This window comes from Malurus melanocephalus, unplaced genomic scaffold, assembly GCF_030028575.1.
Source record: "Malurus melanocephalus ecotype Western Australia unplaced genomic scaffold, MMel_1.1 scaffold_71, whole genome shotgun sequence".
Classification (NCBI taxonomy): domain Eukaryota; kingdom Metazoa; phylum Chordata; class Aves; order Passeriformes; family Maluridae; genus Malurus; species Malurus melanocephalus.
In genome coordinates, this window is record NW_026623303.1 from 1,950,984 (window position 1) to 1,978,877 (window position 27,894).

General features: G+C 40.4%; 2 protein-coding genes across 5 annotated transcripts in view; one reads left to right on the forward strand and one right to left on the reverse strand.

The window, feature by feature from the left end:
- SCFD2 (sec1 family domain containing 2) overlaps nucleotides 1–15,665 on the reverse strand; it is a 190,339-nt gene extending 174,674 nt beyond the window's left edge. Inside the window, exons 1-2 of the mRNA XM_057366796.1 lie at nucleotides 14,903–15,665; nucleotides 7,689–7,857 (exon numbers count right to left, since the gene is read on the reverse strand). Coding sequence (XP_057222779.1) covers nucleotides 7,689–7,857; nucleotides 14,903–15,638 — 905 coding nt within the window. The 5' untranslated portion in view covers nucleotides 15,639–15,665. The remainder of the gene's footprint in view (nucleotides 1–7,688; nucleotides 7,858–14,902) is intronic.
- A 3,050-nt stretch (nucleotides 15,666–18,715) lies between these two features.
- FIP1L1 (factor interacting with PAPOLA and CPSF1) overlaps nucleotides 18,716–27,894 on the forward strand; it is a 38,521-nt gene continuing 29,342 nt past the window's right edge. The window contains exons 1-5 of one of the 4 annotated variants that reach the window (XM_057366812.1): nucleotides 18,716–18,950; nucleotides 19,636–19,675; nucleotides 21,975–22,032; nucleotides 25,232–25,335; nucleotides 27,655–27,716. In XM_057366812.1, the coding sequence (XP_057222795.1) occupies nucleotides 18,869–18,950; nucleotides 19,636–19,675; nucleotides 21,975–22,032; nucleotides 25,232–25,335; nucleotides 27,655–27,716 (346 nt within the window). In that variant the 5' untranslated portion in view covers nucleotides 18,716–18,868. The remainder of the gene's footprint in view (nucleotides 18,951–19,635; nucleotides 19,676–21,974; nucleotides 22,033–25,231; nucleotides 25,336–27,654; nucleotides 27,717–27,894) is intronic. The other 3 variants (XM_057366811.1, XM_057366814.1, XM_057366813.1) reach the window with 3 other exon arrangements.

Sequence of the window (27,894 nt, forward strand, 5' to 3'; positions counted from 1 at the left end):
CACATTTGCAGGAAAATGTGYTGTGACCACACGAAGAGAAAAGCAGTTTCCAAACTTACACGGGGAAAAAAAGAAACTCACAAAATTCACAAAAAACAAGAGCATTAAAGGAACAAAAGTGATGTCAGTTTTAAAAGAAATGCTACAAAGAGCCAAAAAAACATCACCACTRAGCAACATAAAGATCTTTCTTTTCTGTCCGGACTGCAGACATCAGTAGTTACTCTTTCTCATAAGAAAGAGGTTTGTCCTTCTTTATATCTTGCAAGGAATGAACCTGCAGGACATAGCACAATGGCAACAAGGGAACAGCTAGAAGATAAACCAGCGGAGAAGCTGTGCTCACTGAATTTTTTTATAGGCATTAAGCTGCTTTGCTTTGATAACCAGCTGAAGATGCAAGTACTCAGACACGCTGGCTGGAAAACTTCAGGTTGACATTCAAATTCATTTTGTGTATCCATGGACACAGGAAAGTCAAAAACTAGGGACTTGATGACAGAACTCAAATATAGATTATATGGAGAATAATATAAATACAGGGAGTCCTTCTTCTTCAGGACTAAAAATATAGCTATAAAATAAAGCATAAAGGGGTTTAATTTTGCCATTTTCACCTAACTGATACAACAGGCAACAGCATCTTGAACCTCTTGAACCTTATACTCTGAGGATTGATATGATAGTGTCAGAGGGTCTAGAAAAAAAAAAATCTGAATTCTGTCTGAACACTTTCATTACTAAGCCTGAGTACCCCAGACAAAGAGGGCAGTCAGAGGTTCTCAAAGCACCAGAACGAAGTCTTGAGCAGTCCAGCTTCCCACAACCCCTAGAAGTCCTTTTTTGTGGGCTGAGAAGCATAGATAAGGAAGAGCCACCCAGCTGATGCCAAGAGCTTGTCAGCCCAATTCATTCTTTATCTCGAGGAAAATAAGCTTTGAACTTTCTCTTATCTAGAAGAGAACTTYCAAAGCTTCTGAGCCCTGTCCTGACAGGCGATTGACAAAAATGTGGCATCTGTTAGGCAGMAGAATGGTCAGACAAAGAACCCTCATGAAATTCCTCTGCTGGTTACTTCAACAAACCCCCAAGTGCAGCAAACTGGGGTTTTGCAGAGCAGCAACAAGGTCTTCTAGCAACACTGTATGTTATACAGCACAGGCAAGCTAGAGGTCTTGACCTTTTTCCAGAATCTTCCATTCTCAGCACAGCTCTCACACAGCTCTCTCACCCCTTCAATTTTTCCATTTCAAGGAGGTCCCACGTTAAAAGGATCTGGGCAAATATACACATTTATTGTAAGATATAATAAATCTTATCAACTTGTTCATCTCATCCTGTGGCAACAGTCAATTACGTTCATTTGATTCAGGCTGGTTTGAAACTGAACAGAAAGTCTCCTGGAAAGCTTGTTTTGACTGACAAACCCCAGAAGCTGATGCAGCCAGGGCTCTTATTTCCAATAAGATGCCTTGAGAAATTTCAAACAAGGAAACTCTGAATAGGTCTCGATTCAGGACTGTGCTCTAAGCCTGCATGAGTACAATAAAGTGGTGATCAGGAAGGCTGCCAGTCCAGGAGCATGGCCGGGGGAGGGAGAGATGGTGGACTGCTGAAAGGCAAAAGGATTGACATTAAAACCCTCTAAAGCACAATTCATCCCCTTGAAATATGTCTTAGAAGCACAAGGCTGGGCTGCAATTTCACTGGTCACTGGTGAAAGAAAGTTTTCACAGTTTTATTTAATGCAATGTGATGGCTGCTTTTCATATATTCTGCAGTTAAAACCTCCTCCTCTACCCAAAAGTGCTGCCTTGTTCAGAAAGGCAGATAGGAAACAGCTGTACCATGGGTGGGGTTTTTTTTCGGGTCGGTTTTGCTTTTTTTCTGTCCTGGGGGCATTGAATTTAGGTTTAAAATGATCTTTAGAAGCAGAGTTCAGCAGAGCACCGCAGCAGAGCCACGAGGCCGGTCCCGGGAGAACAGGAGCGCGCAGCTTCCACCAGGGGGAAGTGTCCAGCAGCAGAAACGCTGGAGAAACACCCAGAAGCTGAAACAGGCAGGGAGCACCCCGCTGCTGCTGAACCACCACCAACATACCGGGGCACATCCAAAAGCAGTTTTTAGCACGAAGCTGTCTCTCTCCCTGTCTGAAAGAGCCTTGCCATCCTTTGTTTTGGGTTACCCTTCCTCCTCTGCAAGACTCGGTGGATATGAAGCAATATAGTCAGGACATCTGGATTTTCTTACTCCAATAGTAATGTTTCCTTTTTAATATTAACATTCCAGAAAGGAAAATTACTCTAATTTATGCCATAAATTTCCAGCTCTTTCCAGAATAACACTGTCCAAAATTACCTTCTTATTATAAGCTTTTAAAATCTTATTYATGCAAAAAAAGTTGTGGGCTTTTTCCTAATTAATATCTACAGCTGATGTAAAGGAAATATTTTTTAAAAGATTGAAAATACCAAAAATATCCAAGAACCCTCATGTTTAAAAAAAACGAAAAAAAAAGCAATATCTTTCAGATGCGTTTTCCCTGGTTAAAAAAAAAAAAACCTCCAAGAGAATAAAATCAACAATTCAGAAACAGTCTGTTTCCCAGATTAAAGAGAGACTTTATTCTCCTCTTCAGTTTTAATTTCTGTTGCCTTTTTCTTTGTCATACACACACACAAAAATCTTTGCTTTGAAATTCGCATCATACATGTGATTGTTCAAATACTGCAGTGTGTGTTACACAGAGATCCCAGGAACTGTTTCATCAGTTCCCAGGAAACGGGGCCAGGGGAATACAACTCAAAACTGTTTCCCTCCCCAGGGTAACAAAGCACTGTTAGAAGGAGTGGGAAGGACACAGTACGAAAGAAAGCACAAATGGAGATCCTGGACACCTTAACTCTCCTTRTATTCATTTGCACTGCTTCTTGCACCCCCAAAGATCAGAATCCCTAGGACTTTTCTGCCTTCAGTCTGCAACCTTGTATCCCAAGAAACTCSCTGGTTTACTTGTTTAGAAAACAAGTTCATTGGACAAGGACTACAAGAGCTATCAGACACAGAAAGAAATTAAATGACCTGCCAGAGATCACACTGCAAACTGACAACAGAACAGGACTGGAGCACAAGTCCCCTCACTTCATGGCCTTCCTTTCCATTCAGGGTTGTTCAAGCATCACCAGTACCAGAGGAGCACTGAATCATCACATCACACCCAAATGCAAAGATGCAGCTGGAGTGGGTCTTTCTTCTCCATCCAAWGGCAGCATTCGTAAAAAGAACTCAGCAGACCAAAATGTAAGTAACAACCTCAGAACTATGAAGGATTGGGATAAGTATGTATTTTCAACTGCCATTARCACGAGACATTGGAATTTTATCATTCCATCTCCAGAAATGTCCTAATTTTTAACCCACTCCCCCAACACACCTACCTTTCTACTCCTCATACAAAGACCTAAAGAAATACTTTTGAAGGATTCAAACATTTGACCTGCGTAACAATGCTTTCTGCATCACACCCATCAACATGGTCACCTCATTCTCCACTTGTTATTTCTCCCCCAATATAAATAGAGATGATTTAGTGGCTCCATCTGCTCTGTCAAAAGTGCCCAGACAGCTCAGCTATATTGCTTATTGAATTGCTTTAGGCATAGTAGCCCAAAYATGAACTGTATTACATTAAAGTTTTTCATCTTCATGGAAAAATGCTTTCTGAAAGAATCCAATGGTTCTTTGTATATTGTATACATACATACTTTAAATTAAAAATTTGGACTTTTAAAAATTTTAACATCACAATTAATTCTAAGCCTGCAAACTTCAAACATTGGAGAAAAGAAGTAAGAGTGAAAAAAACAGCCAAGAAATCACTATTCAGCAAGTTCTTGAAATGTGCATAAGCAAATTACACATTCAACTTATTCAGCAAAATATGGGAACACATCAAAAGTATTCCTGAATAATGAAAAAGCAGATTGAAAAAACAGCAAACATAAATATTCCTTTGGTTGCCCACAATGTCAGGTGAATCTTTACTTTTTCTCATATACCCCAGGCTGTGATGAGGATTCAGCATCTGAACTCTCATTTGGGGTTTAGASAGCCATGAGGACTTCATGCACCTCAGCTCCCAGTTTGCAAGAGTGGAAAAGATAAACCTCCATAAAGATAAAACTAATTACTGACAACAAGATGCTTCAACATGCTAAAAAAATATTAAAACACAAGATGGGTGCTTTGAGAAACAATGTGGTCAAATGTTATCAAATATACAGGATGGATTGCTCTAAACACACAGAGTTTGATGTTCATCCAAAAAAGAACACCCAGGAGCCACTACGTGTATCCTTAAAATCAGAAGCTGAAATTTGGATGAATTCCCCCAAAAACACTGTATGGGTTATCAAAATACACAGATCAGCAAGAGAACTGAAATCAATTTTTTCAAATCAGCCCTACCACTAAATTTTCACTACAGTTTCACTTCTATTATGCATCCTTTGTTTGAAAGGACAGGGTGGCTACTGCTTTTCTGAATCAGAAAAAAAGCAGTTCTGATCAAGAGTGGATTTCTTTAGCTAAATAACTATGAACTGCTTCTCTTCTGTTATGTACATCCATCTGTATATAAAAATGAAMAAAATATTGTGATACAATTTTCAAAGAGCATAACTCTACTATCATCCACACTGGAACAGCAATTCCCTGTTTGGGGTTTTTTTAAAAGCAATTCCCTTCCTCATAAAGAGAACACCTTCAAAGTACAGTAACTCAAGCAGCATATGGCATTTACATTTTCATCTAAATCTTTAAAGAAGCCCATTATTTCCCTAGATTTGAGAAAAGAAMTCTGCTTTATTTCACCACACCAACCATAAATTATTCATTAATTCTGTTTGCTAACTCTGTAACTGAGCCCAGATGTTTCTGCTGGAATGGCATTCCATAAGAGAAGTTAAATATAGCAAGCTGCATGCAAGGACCAGACACTCTCTCTCCTCACTACAGCATGCTCAAGTATTACTTGACAGAAAAGAATGAAAACATTTAAAAGATATTCTGAATATGTGAGTCTAAAATGCCACAGTTTGATCACAAAATTTCATATGAAAGAGCCCCCACACATGGGTGTAACTGAAGTCACTGGTCCTGTCTCTGGGGTAAGTGCTGGCACCTTCACTCATCAGAGCAAAGAGAAAATTTACAAGCAGAGGAACACTCTTTGTCGTGCATCATTTACAAATGCAGCACCAAATRCAAATGAAGACTTAAGTTTTTAATTACAAGAAAACTTCTGAGCCAGCTACCAAGGGYAACAACCAAGTTGATGAGGAATTGAGAGCATCCTAAGGATTTTTTTAAGGAATTAACACAGAAACATACTGGTGGGAATTTTTAATACATTTCAGTGCTTCAGAAAAACAACGATTTACACTAGTAAAGATGATTAATGTTGGCATTTATAATCCAACACTGAGAATAGTCCTGTTGAATGGAATGGGTATCACAACTTCAGCCACACATTCAGCCACTGTTATGGTTTCAAGCACTCTTCATTAACTGTCTTAAGCTGGTTTGGAATTGCCTATTTTAAACCTGAAACTATTCCTGATCATTATACAGTTGAAAAGAAGTGAAAGACAGGTTGAACATCACAGTGTCACATTCTTTGGAGTTTGGAGACTCTTCTAAGGCCCACAACTCTTCTTCAGTTGAGAACAGATCACAAGAGAGATTTTTCAGAAGTCATGTAGTCCMTTTGTTCTGCTACAAGGCAAGATTAAGACTGTTTAAAATATTTGCCTAATCTGTTCCTAAAAATTTCCATTGTAACAAATTCTGTACCATGACTTTGCAGAGGGAGGGTATTTTGCAGAAGCTGCTACAGGGTGTTGTGTTAATGGCACCACTGCTTTGGTACCAGGTATCAGCGGCTGTCATACAACTTTGCCACAYTTGATTCTTGTAGCCAAATCCTGCTGTTCTTTAACCAGCTGTGTCCACATGAGAATTTGCAAAATACTTTAAGACTAACTATTGTTAACAGAGGGCACCTTCCCATCAGCCAGCAAATAGGCAAACAAATCTTGATGTATATATATACTACTAGCCACCTTAGAACATGGTAAAACTCTGTCCACTGTTCCTGAAAGCATGAATACATGACTGAAGTCATAATTTAACCATGGGAAGACATACCAGTACTACCTTTAGTCTCCTCAGTGTCAATAATGTGAGAAACAATGGAGTGTTAGCACAAGACAACAATCTCAGAGCAGTAAATAGCAACCTTTTTCCTAGTCTGCACTGCCAGAATTAACTTATTTATGGTAGCTGCTCAAAGTTAGCACAAACAGCTACCACAGAGTTCTATCATGGACAACAACCTCTTCATTTTGATGTGTAGGCAGATCTTTAAGGACATCTCACTTTTTCTTCAGGAATCAGCTGGAAAGCAGACAGTGACAAGAAAATCAGAAATTACATTAAAGCTAGTCACCCTGGCAGCAAGTTGCAACTGAGTCCACCTCTAGGAGGAAATGTTTCCTTTCTAACTTCTATGGAAGAAGAGAGRTATGCAATGCTAAACCTAGAAACTGGACCCTAAACCTAGAAACTAGTTATAGCACATGCAGGAGATGTAAGGTGACAAAGGATCTGGAGGCTCTCAGAAGATAAAGACCATGTGTTGGCAACCACGGAAATCTGTGAAATCTTTGTTGGGGGGAAGGGAAGAAGAAGGATATAGTGCAGGTGTGAAATCACAAAACAAGTCAAAAAGATAGAAACTAGTAGATAGCCCATCTCAAAAAAACACTTTCTAATATATGAGGAGATCATTACAGTAAAAGAGAAAGAACTTTTAATCTCCTTTGCACTGCAGTAATTTTCTAGTGCACTGCTGAGAAATTTTTGTTTTGTGGAGTGAAACTGGCACCTGGTATGTTTTCTTTTTGCATTGTAACAGAAGCTGCAGGAAAGTTTTGGTTTAGACAACTAAATTTAGAAAGTGAAACATCAAATCTGTAAAATCTTGCTTSTAAAATCTTAGCTACACAATATACATAGCTAAGTACCATTGTCTGAAGTTACTGCTTTTAAGTTGTTCTTGTTCAAGCAAAACTCAGGCCCTCATAAAACTGTCTGTATATATAGATTTGTGCCACCTTATCCTTCTCCACAGGTACTGTGTTTCAAAACAGGGATAAAACCTTAAATTAACAGGGACTCTAACAAAAATTYAGCATGCAGCTACCTTTATAAAGAGGCTTATGGGAAAAGGATGTCACAATTAAGACTTACCTGTTTGCATGACCTGTTACTTAGGCAGAAAAAGAAATGTCACAAGGAGAATTCTTGGTGTTTAACCTGTACTTATTTCTGCTACAGYAATCTACAGCAATTTAAACAACCCAAATGCAAAAGGTCTTGAGATTSTCCTACTTTTGGAAGTCTTACTTGGCTTGCTCACTTAATGCACACATAYAGACTATTACATTCCAGCAGAATTACGACCAGATGGAGTATTGTTGTAAGCTTGACTGTTTTCTTTTGTTTTTTAAAAGTCTTGTTCACAGTTCATTTTTTCACAGAGAGCTAACAAACATATTTAACATCTAAAAAAAAAAAAAAAAAAAAAAAAAAAAAAAAAAAAAAAAAAGGAAGAAAAGAATGTTTACTTTGGTTGTGCTAAGCAGCCAGGTGCTATAATACTGCAAGCTCCATCTGTAGCCTGCAGTGCTGTAAGTTCCACCATGTTAACCATCACATCAGTCTTGTGGCCAGGAAGTTTGGGAAGCACAGAAAGAATCTTCTCTGCAAGATTGTCCCCATGATGACCAACTGCTCCTGAGGAAAAAGGAAAAAAAAGATGCAAAAACTATCAGGTGCATAACTAGAAAAACAAATGAACACAAGGAATTGTAAGAAAATAATAACCACACGTTTTGGGAAGAAGGATACTAGTTCTAATAACATCAAGACCACACTTAGCTTTTAAAAAACATTTTGCTACAAAAATAAAATTAATTTAYAGAATGTGTGAAGTTAAAAGCACAACATTTCAGGAAGTTTAATTTAAGAAGCACAAATTAGACATAGTTTTGCAGCTGTGAAATATTCACTGATTTTACACTTACACATGAAAAACATTTTTCTTTGCCTAYGGCAGTTGTTAAATAATATTTGCAATGGTTATTAAAAAAACCAGGCAAATATTTACATATACACTCACATGCACACTATGCTTTCCTATCTMAACTAGTAAGGGTGTGCTTAAAAGGACTGCATACAAGTTGCATAAACAGCTACCCAAAGCTACCCATTAGACCAGCCTAATATGAAAATAAACAATTACCAATGGCATGCCACCATCAGGATGATCACTTATATATGAACTGAGGGCAGATCAGGTGAAACAAACATGAAATAACTAAACCAATCCAAGTCACAGAGCATAAAATGTCAATTTGACTGTATTCCAAGAGAAACTGTGAACTCCAGCTGGCATGTTTTCTTCTATTTTCTTGATTTCAAACACACATGCTTTTCTTTCCATTCATGAACTCTCAATATAGGCTCTACATCCAACTTAGAAAATATTAGGGCTGTGAGCCAAGTCAAAGCAGAAAAACATGACATATACTACAGATAAAAAGTCAATAGAGAGGGAGCAGAAACCCTATTGCCTTTAGGTCAGGAACAAGTTGAAGGTATTTGTATTCTGCCACTGAAGCTATGGTTCAACCATCAACACAGGGCTGGACAGCAGTRTTGAGCTTATTATTGCTCTCCTGGCTTTAATCACAGAAAAACAGGAACTTTCAAAGCACCACTGAGTGGCAGGAAAAGGTTCTGTCAGGCTATGGTCCCACTCCATCCAAGTCTGTGTGGATATCTGCTATTATCTTTTCATCATTTCCAAAGACAGAGAAGCTCTGTTTCAACAGCTGAATTAGCTTCATRTGCTCCATAAATCCAAACAAGGCCCTTACATCAAGAACATTGCTGAGGGCRGATTATTAAGTGCTCTTGGATAAGCAGAAGACTGTCCTTAGCGATTCTACAGCAACCAGGTATCCAGGATGTAAATCATGTTTTTCCAGGGTTTATCCACTATTCTGTTTTGCAGAAGTTGAAAAGAGAAGCAAGGACAAAGAAGGAAGAAGAAAGGGAAGTCAAACTCTATGCTAGCAATGTCTTTATCCACAGTAAGCAAAGAAGGCACTTGTGTCCAGCACGGGGTTRTACTGCAGTGTGGACACCTGACCATTCAGCTGGTTTGCTACCTATTTGTTTCACCAAAGACTGCAACAATTACAAAAGGACAGCAATCTTCTTTTCTACTATTCCCAGCTAGAGTTAGACCAGTGAAGCACAGATAGAATGAGCTGGGTTGTCTTTGCGATTCCCTAAGCTATTTTGTTCTCCAAAATCCCTACATTCTTCTTACTAGATCAGTCACACGTAAGGCACATTGCAACCCTCACAAAGTTGGGAAAATGGACGGTGATCTTCTGATACTCCTCCCCTATGTACTCTCCACACTTGCTGCTTGTAAGAAACATTTAGTTAGACAAGATATTTGACTAAACTAGAAATGCCTTGAATGCAAATAAACCCATACTAATTATTAACATCCTTCTTTTCATCTTGGCAGGGAGAAGAATAAGAGTACTCAAGCTGCTTCCATGAATAGGTAGTGCCACCTCAGTCTCTTTCCCATAACTGTTACTTCTTGGATGTTTCTACTGGTCCAGAGGTGCTACTGGCTTTTGCCTCACCAAATCAATCAMAAAAGATCTACTGAAGATTTTAAAAATCACTGTCACCCCTGATCAACTGCATAAATCAACCACGGCTGAAAAGACAGTTAAACCTCAACACTAGGAYAGGAAATCACCAGCGAGTCACTTTTGAACTGCAGTGACTTCAGAAGGGTGCATGGGACTAGTTTTGATCCTCTCTACTCGCCACTTCTGAAGACAGTCAACAGGCTACTCAGCAGCTTCYCATGACCAACACTGTTCAAGTCAGGTGATAGTTTTTAATGCTGCCAAAGCACAGACAGATCRAGCATTCAAGTAACAAGAAGTTATCTGACCACTGCAAAATAGGAGTTTTCATGCCAGGCTAACATCTAGCTTTCAGGATACAAGAACTCTTATGCATCACGCTGTTCTAATTTCACTTTTTCTTTAAGTTAGAAGTTACAAACTGAAATAGGTGACATTTTATACAAGTTGTAGCTGGCACAATTTGCAAAGTCAACCAACCAATTCTTCAGCAGTAGCCAGGAACTCACTAACTATACCCCCTGCTTCCCTGAGAAAGGCATCAAAGACAGGCATACAAGAAAATATTTTCCTAAGCCCATTACCACTCCTGCGTCACACCACTTGTACTCCTACTCTTACTTTCTCCTAYTAGCTCTACTGTTTGGTACAAAACCAAAACCAAACAAAAAATCGCACATTTAAGGAACAACTGCATGCCACAGAAAGAAAATGAGAGCTKGGGCAAAGGGAAGACTTTAAAGTCAGTTGCTAAACATGAGGAGCTTTATTTAGAAAGCAGTTCTGCACTAGCCACCAACTAATGCAGTTAATTTCTGCTGGGGGCTGTTCCTTCCATGAGTGTTTAAATGTAAGTTGGTGTGCAGCAAAACAGTATGCAAGGCATATCTTCACCTCATTAACAGGATTTCTTAACATCTGCTGTTTTACCTACTTTACAGATAGATCAGGGAATAGTACCTGCACTTCACTGATGAGCACCTAACTGCCTTTTTTATCTGCTCAATGCTGAAAAGATTACAACCAGCACAAAGGTCTGATGGAAAGATGATGCCTAGCTGGCAGCGAGGGAGGTGATACACAAATTTAAACCCAAGTTTGCAGCCTTGGCTGTTGGGAAACATTCCTATGATTTTGACAGACAAAAGCAACGATGCTAAAGTGTTGCTGCTGACAGCACTGAAATATCCAACTTCAAGAACACCTGTACAAGGGTTATTATTCAAAACTACAGAGTAACTGCACAYGCACCCCCTGCTTTTCACTCTTTTCTGTCTTTTGCTCACGGTACTGAATTTCAAAATTACCTACACATATCAGTGGACGAGATCCTGTGCTTATGACAGCCCAAATCCCAAATGCTGAAAGCTTGAAAGAGTGGGAAAAGAAACATGTCAAGCTGTCCTGAACACCAGCATGTGAAAGATATCAACAAGCTTAACAAATGAAAATGGAAACCTGGGAAATGGCAAAATACTACTTTGTAAAAGRTGTGAATGCTGTCAAGGTGGTAACCAAGAAACATATGGAAGAGCATGGAGTTACAGTATGATACCACAACACAAATATTTAAGGGTGCAAATATTAGAGGAAGAAAAAATTAAGAGGAATTAAGGTGCCAGAGTTAGCTCTGACTTTTAACCAGTATCACATATCAGGGTACTCRGCTAGCTGGAAGGATTTATTCTGCTTTCTGAAGCAGAGTAGTGGACATTAAAACAATATGTAGGCAAAAAGCATCACTAAATATGCATACAGATTYGGGACATCAGTAACAAAGTTTTATACAATCAGAATTCAAGAAGTGAGCATGAAGTACTAAACCTGCAACACCCCCATCAAGGGTATAAAAATACATGACCCACCTTCTGGGGAACTGGATTATCCTTAAGATCCCACACTACAGGGACAGGCAGTATCCATGCCATCCCCAGCTGAAGCCATGCCACTGCAGTAAAGGCAACACAGGTCACAAAAAGAAGACCCCCTGTTAGAGCTCAGCTAATTTTTATATCATGCAGGTCMAAAAGGAGAATTGATTATCTTAATTCAGCATTTTTCCCTTTATTCATTAAATACAACATCCATAAGCAACGCTGAACACAAAAAAAATTATTAAAAGTATTCAATAGGGTTCTAGATAAGAATGGAACATTAGCTAACAAATAAGACATGTTACTGCAACTCCTTTAGAAATTATCTAACCTGTACTCCATCCAGGCCTGTAAGTTAGAAAATACTTGCCTTCTGATATTCTATTCAGAGTCAAAGTCTGTGTGATTCTTCTATTCTGTGATTCAAAGTCACCCTGTTCAAAGCAGTAGCCTAACTTAATCAGAAAGCAGCCCAGCATCTACTCTTCRTGAACTTTCAGGTTGTTGTGGAAGTGCTTGGAATATGACAGTAATCTCATAATTCATGGACACATAAGAAACACTCAATTCTGCAGCCCACACTCTGAGAAAGATTCAGATATCAACAAAACACAAATCAAATCCAAAATTTTGCATCTTTAGAAAGGGAATACTTAAAAAATTGTTTCAAATGAGCTCCCAATGAGAAAGTCTACCTCAAAGGTTTCAGCTGCACCAAGGTGTCATTTGAAAACAAAAATCATTTACTTTTACACTGGTGGCTGCAAATACTTATCATAGCTTGAAAAAAGAACCAYTGGCCCAGTTGCCAATACCAAGCTGAAAACTGATAGGAAGCCTTAGCTTTTACAAAGTGTAAGACTGAATGAAACTCAACATACTCATTCACCTGAAGGCCAAGAAGGGGAGTCAGAGCGGCAGGGTCAGGGAAGAAAGTGTATAAAAAGCTGAATGTGCCTAAGAAAATGAAGCTCTTGAGTACAACTTAATTATGCCATTTCCGTTTTCTTTAAAACCGATTTCACAATTTAAATGGGGAGGGGGAGGGAGTCACACATTTTTTACTGTACAGTTTTTAGCAAACCAATGAAACAAATCTCGTYGAGTGCACTAAAATCAGGTGTATACAGAGCTTTACCTCTGAAATGCACTGGATTTTTCTTCCTTCAGTTTGCACAGGTACTTGATATCAACAGYATCATGTCCAATGCAAAGGAGTACTTTACTGAAATTGTCAATGAATTCTGGAGACATTTGTTAGTAACAAAAGTATGGTTTCATGAAAGGATCTTAATCTCAATCATGGATACTGAGAATAGACTCTTAAAAAACCAAATCCCTTAACWTCTCATCCTTACTCCAAGGGCGTTGATGTTTCCTTCCAACACTATGTCACTACAGCCCTGATACTATCCAAAAAACTTCTCCTACTGAAGTACAAGATTTTACGCATCCTTTACCAGGTTTAAACTGGTACCAATCATCTCTCTTCATACCTCCTCAAGAGTCTCCTTGTCAGGCCACAAGAGTCTCCCTGTCACCCCACATCTGGTTCTTTTTCTTGTTTTTATTTCTTCTCACTGTCTGAGTGTATAAATCTTTGCCCAGTTCCCAGCCCAAACCAACACTTCTCACAATTTCATTTTRAGGCTCCTTATCCATGTCCACTCTCCTGCAGTCTTCCTCTGATCCATCTTCCCAATCTCAGCAYAGCACAAATTCCCACATCCCATAGCCACTCTTTAGCACATTGTTGACACCTATAAACCCTAAAGCAGTGCAAGGATACACAATGGCAAAGTTATGGGAGGAAAAAAATATGGAGGAAAATTCAGAAACAGATGAGCTGCAACATTGTGCCAAGTACAAGTACTTGCTCCACGACATGTGTTGGCAAAAAAGTATGAGCTCAATTACTGATTACAAACAGAACCAGGTCTACACTCTGTGTATGCCAGCAGGAGGTATGTGTGATGGGGACCGCAAATGAAGCCACTCCTATATAAATACATACGCATACAGAAACATTTTCAGGTACATAGATATAGCTAAGCATTATACAGATATGTCTATCTGCTCAGACAGATGTAGAGATAACAGTGACAAGTAAATACACAGGATACTTCAAGCAATCCATAAGACTGAATCTGAAACATACAAACATTTTCTTCACTCCTCAGGATAGCACACAGGCACAGTTAAGGTCTCTAGTTTGTTGCAAAATGGAAATGCKAGAAAAAAACTTTAGATTTCCAGCAAAGCCTTCTGCTTTACTCTTCATTTCTATGACCCACTGGGACACAAGGATGGGCAAACAACAATCATTGCCATGGTGTTAAACATACTCCCAGYGCTGCCAGATGAAGAACTGTTTGTACTCCTGGTGGGTTAATATAATGATTACTCTTCAAACCACTAGCCTACAGAATGGAACTGCAYAATGCTTACTCTATATAGGAGCATGTTAAACATGAACCTAGAGGAACTGGAAAGTATCCAGCTCAGTTACACCAAGTTTTCTCTTAATTTGGAGAGCAGCACCAGTTCATCAGGTGGTTAAGGATGACTTTGGGGTCTCTGACCACCAGGGACCACCACTTAACCAAACCATTTGGGCTACTTGCGCATGAAAGGATGCACCTTGCACTAGGGGTATTGGCACAGCATTTGGGGTCATGGAAGCAGCCGTAAGGTACTGTTCCAAACAACTGGACAACACAAGTAAAGGATGATCTGGATGCGTGAGAGAAGTGGTAGCTGCCGTGCTTTTAATCCAGGAAGCGCAGTAACTGACACCGGGACAAAAGATTACAGTACACGTATCCCACATAGTAAGAGCTGTTTTCAAACARAAAGGAGAACATTGGATATCACCAGCAGAATGCTGGAACACCAAGATTTCCTACTGGCRCAGGATACTGTCAAACTTAGGGTAACTACTGCTTTGAACCCAGACATGTTTCTCTAGGCTTCAAAAGAAGCCCAGAGACCTATCATTACCGCCGGGTAACCACTTTACAAGCGTATTCTAGTAGACCAGATCTGAAGGGCAATCCAATCCAGGACCCGGAACTAGAGCTATGTACCTATGGGAGAAGCATGGTACAAAGCGGAATACGGATTTTTGCCAGCAGGTCATCAGGGCTCCCACAACTGATAGCCTCTCAGTGGGGTGGGTATGAGCCCACTAGAAACGAGAACGCAGAGGAGCTGTGGATTTCTTACCAGCAAGGTCTAACGTCCTGTCCACAAAGATGACAGAGGCCTTGTGGGTGGCTGTCCTCCTCCTGTTTCTGGCTGGGGCATAGCTTGCCAGCTCAGACGCGATGACTCTGCTGAGGGCCCCCACAGCGAAGCTCTCCTCTCGCAGGCCCAGGGCGCTGAAGAGGAAGTCGAGGTCTCCCACCAGGGCCCGCACGGCCGCCCGCAGCTCGGCGGGCAGCGCACCAAGGCTCACCTCTGCGGGGCCGGGGCCGCCGGGGCCGGTGAGCGGCGGGAAGAGCGYTGCCAGGGCGGGCAGCAAGAAAAGCTCCGCCGAGACGGGCGCCAGGAGCGGCGGGCCCCGCAGCACCACCTCGGGGCAGCTGTCCTCGCCCATCCACCGCCGCAAGGTCTCCTCCAGCTCGGCCGCTCCGCCGCCCTCCGCCTCGCCGCCGCACACCAGCACGCAGTGCCGCMCGGCGCCCTGCTCCACCACGCCGCGCACCGCGGCCGCCGTGCCGCCCCGCAGCGTCCCGCTCACCACGATCACGACGCGGGCCGCCCCAGCCGGCACCGCCGCGTCGGCGGACAGCGCGCTGACAGCCAGCGCCCCGGCCGCCAGCAGCTCGCCCGCCCCGCCGGCCCAGTGCAGCGCCTCGGCGGAGGCCGCGTCCATGAGGACGGCGGCGCGGTGCGCCCGGGCCAGCGCGGGCTCCCAGGCCCGGCGGCTCAGCTCCCGCAGCTGCTCCRGCACCGCCATGGCGGTGACAGCCACAACACGCCGCACGTGCCGGGCGCGCTGCCGGCGCCGCGAGATGACGAGGCGGGCGCGGGTTGGCTGCGGGCGGGCGGGGCGGGGCGGGGCTCCGGGGAGCGCTGCGGCTGCCGCCAGTCCCTGCTCTGTCACCGTCCCGGCCGTGCCGCCGCGCTGCCTTGGTGACGCTGCGGGAGCAGCTACTTCCCCGGCACTGCTAATGTTCAGCACCGGAGAGGCGCAACTTGCGTCCCTGCTCCCTGCCCTACAACTGTGTATTKCTTGTGATGCTGTTAACGAATACGTTGGTGGATGAGCTGGCAACAAGGAGTATTCTTGCTCAATAAATGGAACTTTTCTCTGTACAGTTGCAGACTGTATGACAAATTAGTTTAATTTCATTGCCCTCTTTAAAAGCTATTGACCTGTAAATCAGCTTAAAAGCTACCTGGAAAAAAAAAAAACCCGCTATAACAAGCATGTACAGTTTCTTCTCGTCAGAGAATGGGTGGCTCGCTTGCAAATCTGTGTTCTACACATTACTTCAGTTGTGCAATCTCCTTAGCACACAGCGAGCAAGATACCTCCTCTGACATAGSAGGATTATCAGCATCAATAATGAGATAAAGAACTTAACTGCTGTTCTTAGGTCTCTTGCAGGTTCAATTAGTTTCAGAACACTGAAAAAATTAGAGTAATGCAGAACCACCAGATTTCCAGTAATTAAATCATTTCCTGTCAGTGTGCTCCATTCCTATTCCTACTCAGATGTGTTCTTCCCTACCTTTGTGCTGTTCTAATGCCAATCAGTTATTTTAATCTTAGGGCACATAACTTCATGATGCTAGAAAAATTAGTTAATACCCTTCTTAACTATTTTGATTTGAAACATGAACGCTAAGAAAGTATGGGGGATAGTTAACAACTGGGCCCTTGAGTTTATAAACATGTAGAATTATCCTACTCTCAGACTGAGTTACCTCAGAGATTACATATTTGAGCTTTTGCTTTATAGTTGAGTGCCATGGACAAAATCTAAATAAATTATGGCTTGGTCAACAATTTTAAAGGGGTTCTTTACCTTTAAAACTATCAAAAAGACATGGTGGAGTTGATCTCTTTTAAAAGGTTGAGGGTTTTTTTTCAGACATTACTGTCAAAACATAGATGCTTTTTTAAGAAAAAGTTTTTTTTACTTTATTAATAATCTACAGATTGCAACCAGATCTGCATATGCAAGCATTGAAAAAGAAGAATTACTAACCAGAAGACACAATCAGATTAATCAGTTTAAAGCACTGTTTAATGGTTTAAATTACAAAACAAAATTATCTAAGTAGTTTTTACATCTTATTTTACCCCTTGTGCAAGTTGACAGCTATTGTTGTTAGGAMAAAAACTGTACTAAAGGGTTCCCATAGACTTGGTATGTTTTTGTGGGTTTCTGGAATGTAACCTGTGAGTAAAGATGGAGATGCAGCTTCCAAAGATCCATTCTGTCTTCGGCCTTTCAGCTGCTCAGAGCCTTAGAAAAAACAGGTTTTACAGGCCACAACTGTTCAAGGTGGATTTTTATGTCACCACCGCTCAGTGTGATTTCTCTTTAAGGGTTTCCACAAGGAAAACTGCTTCAAGGATCAGCATCAAAGTATTTGAAGACATTTTATGTTGTTAGCCTGCTTTTGATTTCTATTTGTTGTGTTTTCCTCAAACATAGTTTTCTTTCTTCTTCCTCGTGTTTGCAAAGGAAACTATTAGAATTCTGTTGTGTCATTTAATATCAGCCAGAATTATGCTAAATGGCAAAGTAAACTAAACAGAAATGAAAATACGTCACTGAYGTCTACTAATAGGAACTACATATACAAATTCAACCTGTGAGAAACAAGTGACTAGAAATGTTTTCTGTGAAAAACTCTTTTGCTGACTCCACAACTAGTTGTATAAAAAAATGGAATTGCAAGAGGGAAACCTACCCAACTACAGCACATAATTCATTACCTGTACACAGTACTCAGACATTAATTTTAGGTGAAAAATTTGAGTGGGTTGGTTGTTCATGTGAACTGCAGTGAAATGTCATGCCATATATGAAACTTTCAAATAAACTTCTTTATGCAGGCAATTCAAATAAGCTCCCCCCACTGAGAGTTGTGCTTATGTTACAGTAAAGTCCTCTAGTCTGATTTTTCCCAAACTGACCTGCTGTGAAAAATCTGGTCGCTGTTTTAGTTTTCATATGCATCCTAAAACAGCACAAGCTTCAATTATGCACACAGCTGGTGAAAACTTGGACAGATGTTGGTACTCAAATTTTCTAATGAATCTTGCAGTTATTGTCTAGCATTCACAGATGTGAAGTGAGAAAATCATCAGGAAAAATGGCTCACTACTTCCCACCGCTTTTAAAACTGATCAATTTCTTCATTAAATTCATAGAAACARTCACAGCACACTATGAATGTTGAACACTTACTGTAGCCAAAAATAAAATCAGGAAACTTGTGGAGGAAAAAAAAATCTATGAAGAGTTGTTAAACCTACAAAAGTACATCCAGCTGGGATAGTCCCTGAGCCGAGAGCTGGACAGTACTAGTAGAAGCAGCGGCGTGTTTACCCCGTGCTTAATGCTCCCCCGGCAGCTGCCATCAGCCGCCAGTAGATGCACGGCACTGGAGTGTACGTGTGTTTAGACAAGTCCTGCTTCTGGAGAYAGGCAAGGATGCTCTCCATGGATGGCCGTGCTGCCGGTGATCCCTGCTGAGGGGACGGACGGGCGCTCAGGGACGCAGGAGAGCACAAGGACCACCGAGAGCACAGGACAGCGAGAGGAAGGGAAGGCGGCTCTCGCAGCGCGCCTCGGGTGCGCGGCGAAAGCACAGGCGCGGTGAGTGGCAGCGCACGGCCGGTGCCCCGCTGGCTCGGCGGGAAGGGCAGGCCCGGGGCCGGGCCCGGCCGGGCCGCCCCCCGCAGCCCGTGCCCGGGGCGCCGCGGGGCCGGGCCGGGCCCGCTTCCTGTGCGTGTCACTCACGCGGGGGGAGGGGAAGCGCCGGGCGGCGGCGGCGGCGGCGGCAGATCCTTCGCGAGAGGCCGCGTTTGGGCGCTCGCAGCCGCCCGCCCGTGCACCGCCCGGCCGCGGCCCGAGGCGCCGGGGGAGCCCGGGGGCGGTGCGGGGGGCGGCCCGGCGGCGGGAGGCGCTGCCGGGGCCGGGCTCGCGCGTCCCGCGGGAGGCGGCCATGTCTACCGGCGAGGCGGAGCGGCTGTCGGCGGACGCCGATGGGGCCGCCGGGGACGAGGAGGAGGAGTGGCTCTATGGCGGTACGGACCTTCCCCGACCCCCGTGCCTAGCCCGCCTCCGCAGCGGGCCGGCCCGGCGCCGCCGAGGCGGGGGGGCCGTGCGGGGCTGCGCAGGCCGCAGCGTGCGCCGCCTCACCGGGCCACTCAGCAAGGTCCCCCCGTCCCGCCGCCCCCGTGGCTACGCAGCCCCCTCTCTCCTCCCGGCCAGTCCCCCGGTGGCGGCGGCTCCCGGCCCCTTCCCCTATCCGGTCTCCKCTGCCGCGGCCCCACAGCCTGGGCCGCGCAGGCCGAGGCGTGCTGGGCCTCGGCGGTGAGAGCCCCGCGTGGTGTCCCTGCCCCCCAAGGCACCCCTGGAGGGACCGAGCCTCTCTCTGGTGTCCTCCTGCCCGGATTACCGGCGCTGAAGTACTGAAATACTTCAGTATTAAAAGCCTTAACCTTTTATGCATTAACTTTTTTTTGCAACTTAAAGGACTATCTTTACGTTGAGATGGTAAACGAAACATGTAAACTCAACCTTGCCCATGTGGTGGACCTGTCAGTGCWGAGGGGGTCTGCTCGACTGGTTTCAAAATTGAATTGTTAAGAACACGACTCAATAGTAACTTGAAGAGTTGCCTAATATTCTACATGCCAAGGTATCTGTCACAGTTGATACCCTGGGGATTTGATTCTTAAATAGTGTGTTTCTTTCCTCTTATGGTAGATGAAAATGAAGCAGAGAGACCAGAGGAAGAAAAATCTAGGTGAGTATCCTGACAACTGGAAGCCTTGTGTGGCTGCACAAAGAATTGTATTCATTACATTCTTCTTCACAGCTGCTTGAAAGTTGGTAGCACCTGAACACATTCTGGTGTCTTTGAAAATGTCCTTAAGATAGTATGTTTGGACGTCTCTTTTCTGTGGCTTTTCACAGGCTTTACSTGTGAAATTGGGTCACTTAAATATGAAACTATGGACAGCAATAACCCCTCACAAAATGCCAACAGGTCTTTTATATCTGCAATCATTGTGCTTTGTAGTCTTAATAATGGATCAGAACTTGATTTGTTTGAGATAATTTAGAAAAACATCCTGTCTCCCAAGGAGTTTGCAGTGTAGTCACAAAAGCAGGARTACAAGGAAGCAATGGAAGATTACCAGGTAGTTTGCTGTACAGATCACATCTACTTAGGCTTTTGGGGTTGATTTTTTCGATTTGGTTTTTTGGGTTTTTTCTCTTTTACCAGTAAGACAGTATTTGAAAGTAAGTTAAGAAAGGCTTGGAAGTATTTGGGGGGAGTRTGCTGGGGTTACAAAGAGCTATACAAGGGCACAAAGATGCTCCCTTGAAAATCTAGCAAAGTCAATGGAGATTAGTAACAAGGACTGGCTGGAAATAGGAATCAGTTGCTTGTGCTGAAGGAAGGAAATTCTCATAACTGGTAAAATATGAAAATTGTTGATTGTCAAGATATATTAAACAAATAAAAGAAAGGCAATACATGAAAACATACACTGTTATTTTCTATAGATGTTTCCATTTTTTCAATGAGCAGTCTTGCATTTAGTTAGCCTTGTTGGACTGCTTATTGATAAGCTTGCTCAGTAGCTTTTTTGAATTCATGTCAACTTTTGACAAGCACAGAATGATAAAGCGGTAATGATCTCCACCACATGACCACATACRGTATCACTGTGAAGCAGCTACTAGGTGTGATTATTTGGTTCCCATTATTTTTGTAGTGTGAGAAACAAAGTTGTTTCCATGTCGCTTTTTCCATGTCACTTAACAGGTTTTTAGACCTCTGTCATGTTTGTCTTGAATCCCATCCTTTTCAGAAAAAAGAATTCTAGTTACTTATTTGCTCTTTATTTAGAGGATATTCCATATAAGTTGATTCGTTATGTTCAGTAACCTTTTCTTGACCTGGCATCTTTGTCAGTATTCTGCTATTTAGGAAAACTACTTGCATGGAGGCCAAAATGATGTTATTCCAGTTTTTGGTCAATGGTGTCTATCTTGGCATTTGGTTGTCTCAGTGCATAGTTTTGGACACAAAAGCATAGCAAATACTAGCTTATGCATCTTATGACTTGTATTTGGAACTGTGGAAGTGTGGGCACAGTTCATCTTAAAAGTTTTGGTCTCTGACCTCTCAGTTTTAGCATTGCTTGTTTATAAAAAACTGCGAGGTGATACTGAGATTTTTTAGCTAGTCTGTTGTTTTACCAGGTGATGAAGTGAATTGCTCAGGCTTGAATCCTGAGGCCATACCTGACCTGTATTGGGTGCAACRCTCATGAACACGTTGCCAACAGAGTATGGGCTTAGAATCATTCTATTCAATAAAAATTGGCAATTGCCCACTCTCTTTCAGAAATAACTTTTCTGTGAAAGAATATTATTTCTAGATGGCTCCCTGCTTACTCTGCGATTTGTGGTGTAGTATCCTAACAGCTAATGGGACTGTGGAAGTTCAAATATTGCTGTGAAACAAACAGCAGTAGGTAGGCCCAGTGAGAKCTTATTTACATGGATGTCACAGTGCTGTCCTTTTAGATGGACCGGTAGTTTTAAAATTTTTACAGTTTTCAGGTTACAGTTAAAATATAACTGAATTAGTCTTTGAATTGAAACTATTCCATATGGTAGAAGAAAATGTCACAATGCCAGTGTGGGAATTCTGTTTCAGTGAAACATTTCCTATGGGTGTTTAAATGTTTTTTTCATGACATCTTTGGAAAGTGTCTGCAGGAAAAAAAACCCCACCAACTTATTCTGCCTTTATATGTTACAAAGTATTTCAGTTTCATTTCAAAATAAGATCCAGGTGTAATGCCTCATTACTTACAACTGTTCTACAAACATCCAGTCAGTATGATTTATGATAATTAAATATTACTAATATAAAGTTAYATCCATCTAGATTTTTTTTAAAATAAGTTGACTTTTTTTATAATTAATTTCAAAGAACACCGGAGCTTTGACTTTTATCTGATACCTGTGAAATAATATGTGAATAAATACTTAGTTGCATCCTTTTCTGTTTGTTTTTGTTCAAGTGCTCCACCCCCACCTGGAAGTGAAGAGGAAGCTGCAGAAAATGGCGTTGTGAAAACGGTAGTTTTACATGTGTTTTTGAAATACTGTTTTAGTATGTTTTGATTCTATGACTTCATAGTACTTCCARTTTGGGGGGGAGGTGTGAAAAGACCGTGTTTGGAGACAGCTCTCTTTTCTCAAAGACATCCTTTTCAAAATRATGGGCTATTTTTTCTCACTGAAAAAAAACCCATTTATTTTGAAATTTCTTTAAAAAATTATCTCTAAGCATTTTTCTTTTTTGAATGTGCTAACCAAGCAGTATTTGCAGAACTATGTGAAAGTATGAATCAAGAGATAAGTTACATGTGCCTTTCACAGGCAGCGTAACGCTTGTTTTGTAGTAGTCTTCAATGTTTAGTCTGTCTGATAACTTCAGTGTTAGTTCAATGAAGGAAAGGACCTAAATTTTACAGTTGCAGTGTTGATTAAAGGRTTCAGGTTACTGTGAATGGGAGCAATTTAAGTATGTTCTATGAGAAAATTGTTGTTTTACTTCACTGGGGGGTTTTAGCTTATATCTTGCAAGAAATATCTTTAAGTGATGCAGAAACCATTATTGAGATGTTTGTGCAAGTTTCAAGGACTGGCCTCTTAGAGAGGTATTTTTTTTCCAGTAACTCTAAGGCTTTATTTATGAAAGACTTTACAACATGTTCAAAATTGGGGGAAAAGGTATTAAAACTTTAAAACTTATTTCAGTTGTTTAAACTAAAATGCTACTTAAAGTACATCAAGGTTCTTTCTTGTAACGCTAGTGTTGTAAGTGGGTGGTAAATTTCTCAGGTACAAGGCAAGAATAATTCTTTTTTGAACTTGCTGATCTTAAAGTATTTCTGGAAATCCTTATAGGCTTAGTTTTCATGTCTTTGTATTTTTTATCTATAAAAAGTCTGGCATTGTTAAGATATAATGACAATATCCATGTAAGATTGAGAACTTCATGGTAAATAGTCTTCATGAAGGTTTAGCAGCAGCTTAGAAAAATAGGTGTTGTTCAAATTGGTGTGATGGGCACAGTTGAATATTTCTGTGAGGAGGGAACTAAGAAATCATTCATTTTAAGTGAAATAGGTTTTGGTTGAAAAGGTACATGGTCCAGACAAAATTTTATTTGCCATCTGATGCCTTTTTAATGGCTCCTCTACTGTGTGGGTTGCCTGGTGAGTGATGAATTTGTAATTTTCAGCCAKATGGCATTGATGTCATTTACAGAATATCTTTACTGATCTAGACTTGCCCCYTCTCCCCACCCCAAGAATAGACTCTTCATTGTTATATGAATTATATTTATGTTGTATAGCAAGGATGAACTGCACTCCAACATCTTATCTTCTAAGGAGCTGTTTATTTTTTTCTAATTTACATACCAGGCAACCTAATAGAGGGTATAATAAATAACAAGTTCTTGTGCTAGAACTCAGCTGTGCATGGATAACTGCAGGATGCCAAGGTGGAATCAACTTGGCTTCGATATAATCAGCCTCTTGATGAAGGATGCCATTATGTGAATAAAGGTGATTTGGTTTGAAAAGTTTATTGGATTCCCACAAAGTTTTTGAAGAAGTTCCTCACTGAAGGATTTTAAAAAACTGTGCAATTACAGAATGAATCCCACAAGCATTATTGATCCGTAAAAGAATAAAAAAAATAGGGTAGAAATCAAGGTTCTGTTTTCACAGTGAAGGAAGGTCACCTCCAGCGGGGATTCTCTGGAATCTTGTGCGTAACCCATGCTGTTCAATGCATTTACTTGGAAAAGAGCTAAGTTGTTAAATCATAAGTTTTCTGATGATAAAAATTTAATCAAGATAGTAAGAGCAAGGACTAACTGTGAAGAACTGACTCATAAATACGTGGTTATTTAATTCTGTGTAGAAAAAGAAGAATTATGTTCATTGCGGGGAAGAAACAGATTTATAAACAAAATGATCTGAATTGATCATTACCATTTAGGAGGATACATTAAGCGCTAGTCTGGAGTCTAAAAATCAGTTAAACCTTGAGATGTACCAGAAAGTGAATATAGAACAAAAATGAAAGACAGACCATACATTCATGGCTCMGTTGCACCCTGAATTCTGACTGCTATTCCTTCCCCTCATTCATAAAGGCTTTACTACAACTGGGAAAGTTGAGAGAAGAGCAGCAAGAGTAATGGAGGTAGTTTTCATACACAGAATGGCTGAGTAGACAAGAACTACTCAGCTGGGAAGACAGGAATATGTAGGAAATGATGGAAGCTAACAACCATATATGGAGAATACAAATAATAATTGATTACTCTTAGTTTTGTCCTTTAGAGGACTGGGACTTTTAAATGAAGATCATAGAAGTCATGGTGAAAACAAAAGAGATTGGATCTTCATGCAGTAGATCTAATAGTAGAACAGTGCTATGGAACTCCTCTCCAAAGAATGTCACTGCTGGGAGTTACATGAGTCCAGAGAAGTCTGGACTAGTACTTGAGAGTCAGATCCATTGGGGGTTACTAAAAACACAAACCGTAACTGGCTTAGGAAATGTCCTGAACTTATAAAACAGTGGCCAAATGAGTTAGGGAGGAATGTCATATGTGCTTTTTTTCTGTCCTCTGTGGTTTCTATAAGGGGAAAAACAAACCAAACAACTTGAAACAGTGGMCTACATGAACTCTTGGTATATACTGGCATAACTATTTCACCAGCAAGCTTGAAGGCTATGGGACAGCATAGCATACAACATGCACTTGTGTCTGATTTTTCAGTCAATTTGCTGAAATGTCTCTACTATTTTATGTAGTTCACTGATGTTAGGAACTAAATAGATTTCTCTGAAGTGCAGTGCTCAGCATCAGCTGGAGAAACATTTACTTGAGTTACTCTGGATATATAATTGATGATGGCAAAAAACTAGTCGTGTATATCTTTTAGTTCTTCCCTGGGTGACAAGATAAGAGTAGAACAATGTTTATGAGCTAGATAGAGGGAAGAACGGTATTATGTACTGAAAACTCTTTTATGCTTGACAAACTGAACTTAGTATTAATGACCCTCCTCTATTTCGATCCAGATGTTTCAGATACTTGTAACCGCCTAAATTTACTGTTAATGCTACTCAAATCTAATGTCTAGGAAGAGGAGAATTTTCTTCTTTCAAATGGATAGTTTTGTCTGGATTGTTTTTCCATTGTGAAGGTAAGTGCTTTTTGTCTAAGCAATGACTTCTTATTTTGTAGAAGGTGGCAGAGGCTGAGGATGACAGTGATAGTGATAGTGATGATGATGAAGATGATGTTCAAGTCACCATAGGGGATATTAAGACAGGAGCTCCACAGTTTAGGTAAGTTATTTGCAAACATTAACTTGGGAAACATTTAAGGTTGTATTTAATTATTGTTGCAGTCTCTTTAATACTTGCCATTTATTTGCAAGTATTTATTTATTTTGCATATATTGCATGTATATTTGCATATATTGCAATATTTATTTTATTTTTTTATGTTTATGTTTTTTAATTTTTTAATCTTTATATTTACCACATATTTTTCATTTAATACTTGCCAAAAATGTCAAAATGTATGCACAATTACTGTTGATTAAGAATTTTTTCAGCTCTTTAACAATGTTTTAATGATACAGTGGCTTGAAAACAAATGAAATCAATGGAGTACAAGGAAGAGTTTTGTATGAGTTTAAATTGTGTTTTCAGATTTTGAAAAGTAATTGCATTAAGTTTTAAAGGAGCGAGTTGTTTTTTATTATGGAATGKCTATGTTATATAGCATTTTTAGGGTCATTACTGTGACAGTGACATTTTTGTTGCAAAAGATAGAGTGGCAAGAACATGATACGGGTTTGTCCCTCATCCTGTTTGTAGTGCATACAGTTCTAATCAGACCTCTGTAGTTTCAATTGCTAATGATGTTCTCAAATAAGATTTTAATGTACTTAAGGATGGATCTGCRAGCCCCTGGAGTTTATTTCTCAAGTTGGTGGTTTGGGCATTTGTACAGTTCTTGCTACTTTTATTACGCCGTATCCCTTCTGGTCTTGAAAATGGGCTTGTTTTTGCCTGAACACTTTCGTGTTAATTTTGCCCAAGATTATGAAATAATATTTCCATTGCATTGAAGTTTCTTGAGGGAAGTGGTTCACTTGTTTTTCTTGGCAATCCTAATATTTTTATGCTTATTCGAACAAGAGTTATTKGGTGCCATTTTTTAATAGACTTATGAAAGGTCAGCAAGCTGGTCTGACTCATGTATATCATTTTTTTTTTGACTTTAGAATGCAGCTGATTTTCTCCTGTTCGAAACATAATAATTTTGAACTTCCAGTATTCTATCCTAAAATACTGTGCAAATCAATTTAATATAATAAGAACACAATTGTTTCAGTTCTTTGTTTTTCTGCTTTCAATAATTTGCAGTATTCTTGTGGTCCAGGCAGTGACTTCAAATTTTGTGGTACTAAAGCAAAACTAGATTTATATTCTTATATTCAGTGGATTTGTTGATGCTCTTTCCATGTATTCAGGAAACAATGAGCAGATGATCCRAAATCTAATTCGAGTAGAAAGTTCTATATAGAAATTACTGTTTTCTGAAAAACCTTTTTTTTTGAGCAAATTAAACAGAAAGTTCATGGAAGGGCAGTAACCTAAAACAAACTGAACATTGCTGTTCATTTTAACTGCATTAGAACAAGTTTGTTTTATAGGATTAAAACATTTTTCGTATAGTAGTTAGCTGTGGTTTAAAAAACCCCATTTGATTTGTTTGACAAAGTCATGCACAAATAAAGCAAGGCAGATCAAAAGGTTAAATGTTTTGTGTCAGTTTTGTGCTGTTGTAGCCCTTAAATGAAAACTAAAATTGCATGGATGTGGATACTGTAAACTATAGCCTTGCCTTCTAAATAAATGCTAATTTCATTATGTTTATGGGTCACCTGTAAGGATAAGTTACATTGCACACAAATGGTAGGGAGATCTAGCTCTTAATATTATAAATTAATAATACTGTAATTCCTAAGATAGGTAAATCTGTTCAGTAGTTAGAATTCTGAGTGTATTTTTATGACGAAAGCTCTCAAGTATTTTAGAAAGTGAAAAATTTCAGACATTTCTGTTGGTCGCAAGGATAGATGCTTGCTAAAAGTACATTGAAACAGCATTTCAGTCATTTAAGAGAAATGCTTGTATTTTCCTCTCCTGTACAGATTAAATGGAATGATTATGAAAAGAGAAAATGATCCATCTAAACCCTTCCATTTTTGAATTTATTTTGTTTTTAYTCTAATCCCCAGACTGTCATCTGTATCCCTAAATGAACTGCATTTTTCCTTTCTCTCTCTTCTTCTGGTTCTGTCCATTCTTGTTTCTATCAAGGTCTTTATCCTTTCAACTCAGGAGGAGTGACTGGGACTTGCTTCACTACTGTTTATTAGTTGGAGAAGTTGCTACTGAGCATAGAAAGGTACTCTCTCTTCCTCCTAGGCTGATCTCTTTACTTTTACAGTTACCAGCTTGGAAAGCTAGAGATTCAGGATGGTGATTGAGCCTGGGTCTAATTGTTTCTGGATCTAGCTATCTCTTGTTTTGTGTTTTCTTCTGGTTTAAAAGTCTTTGGTTAATTAATTTTTTGTTAATTCCTTTAAGTTATGGAGCAGCACCTGTGAATCTCAATATTAAGGCAGGAGGACGAGCTTATGGATCTTCTGGTAAGAAAATTTATACAGTAATATTATTAAAAAATGAAAAAAAAAAGATTTTTTTGATTAAGGAAATAATTTTTACTTTTAAAAAATTATTTTTTACTATTATTTTTTTTTTACTTTTAAAACTTTTTGATAAATTTGTCCAGCTTTATATTTTTATTCTAAGCATATTGCTACTGAT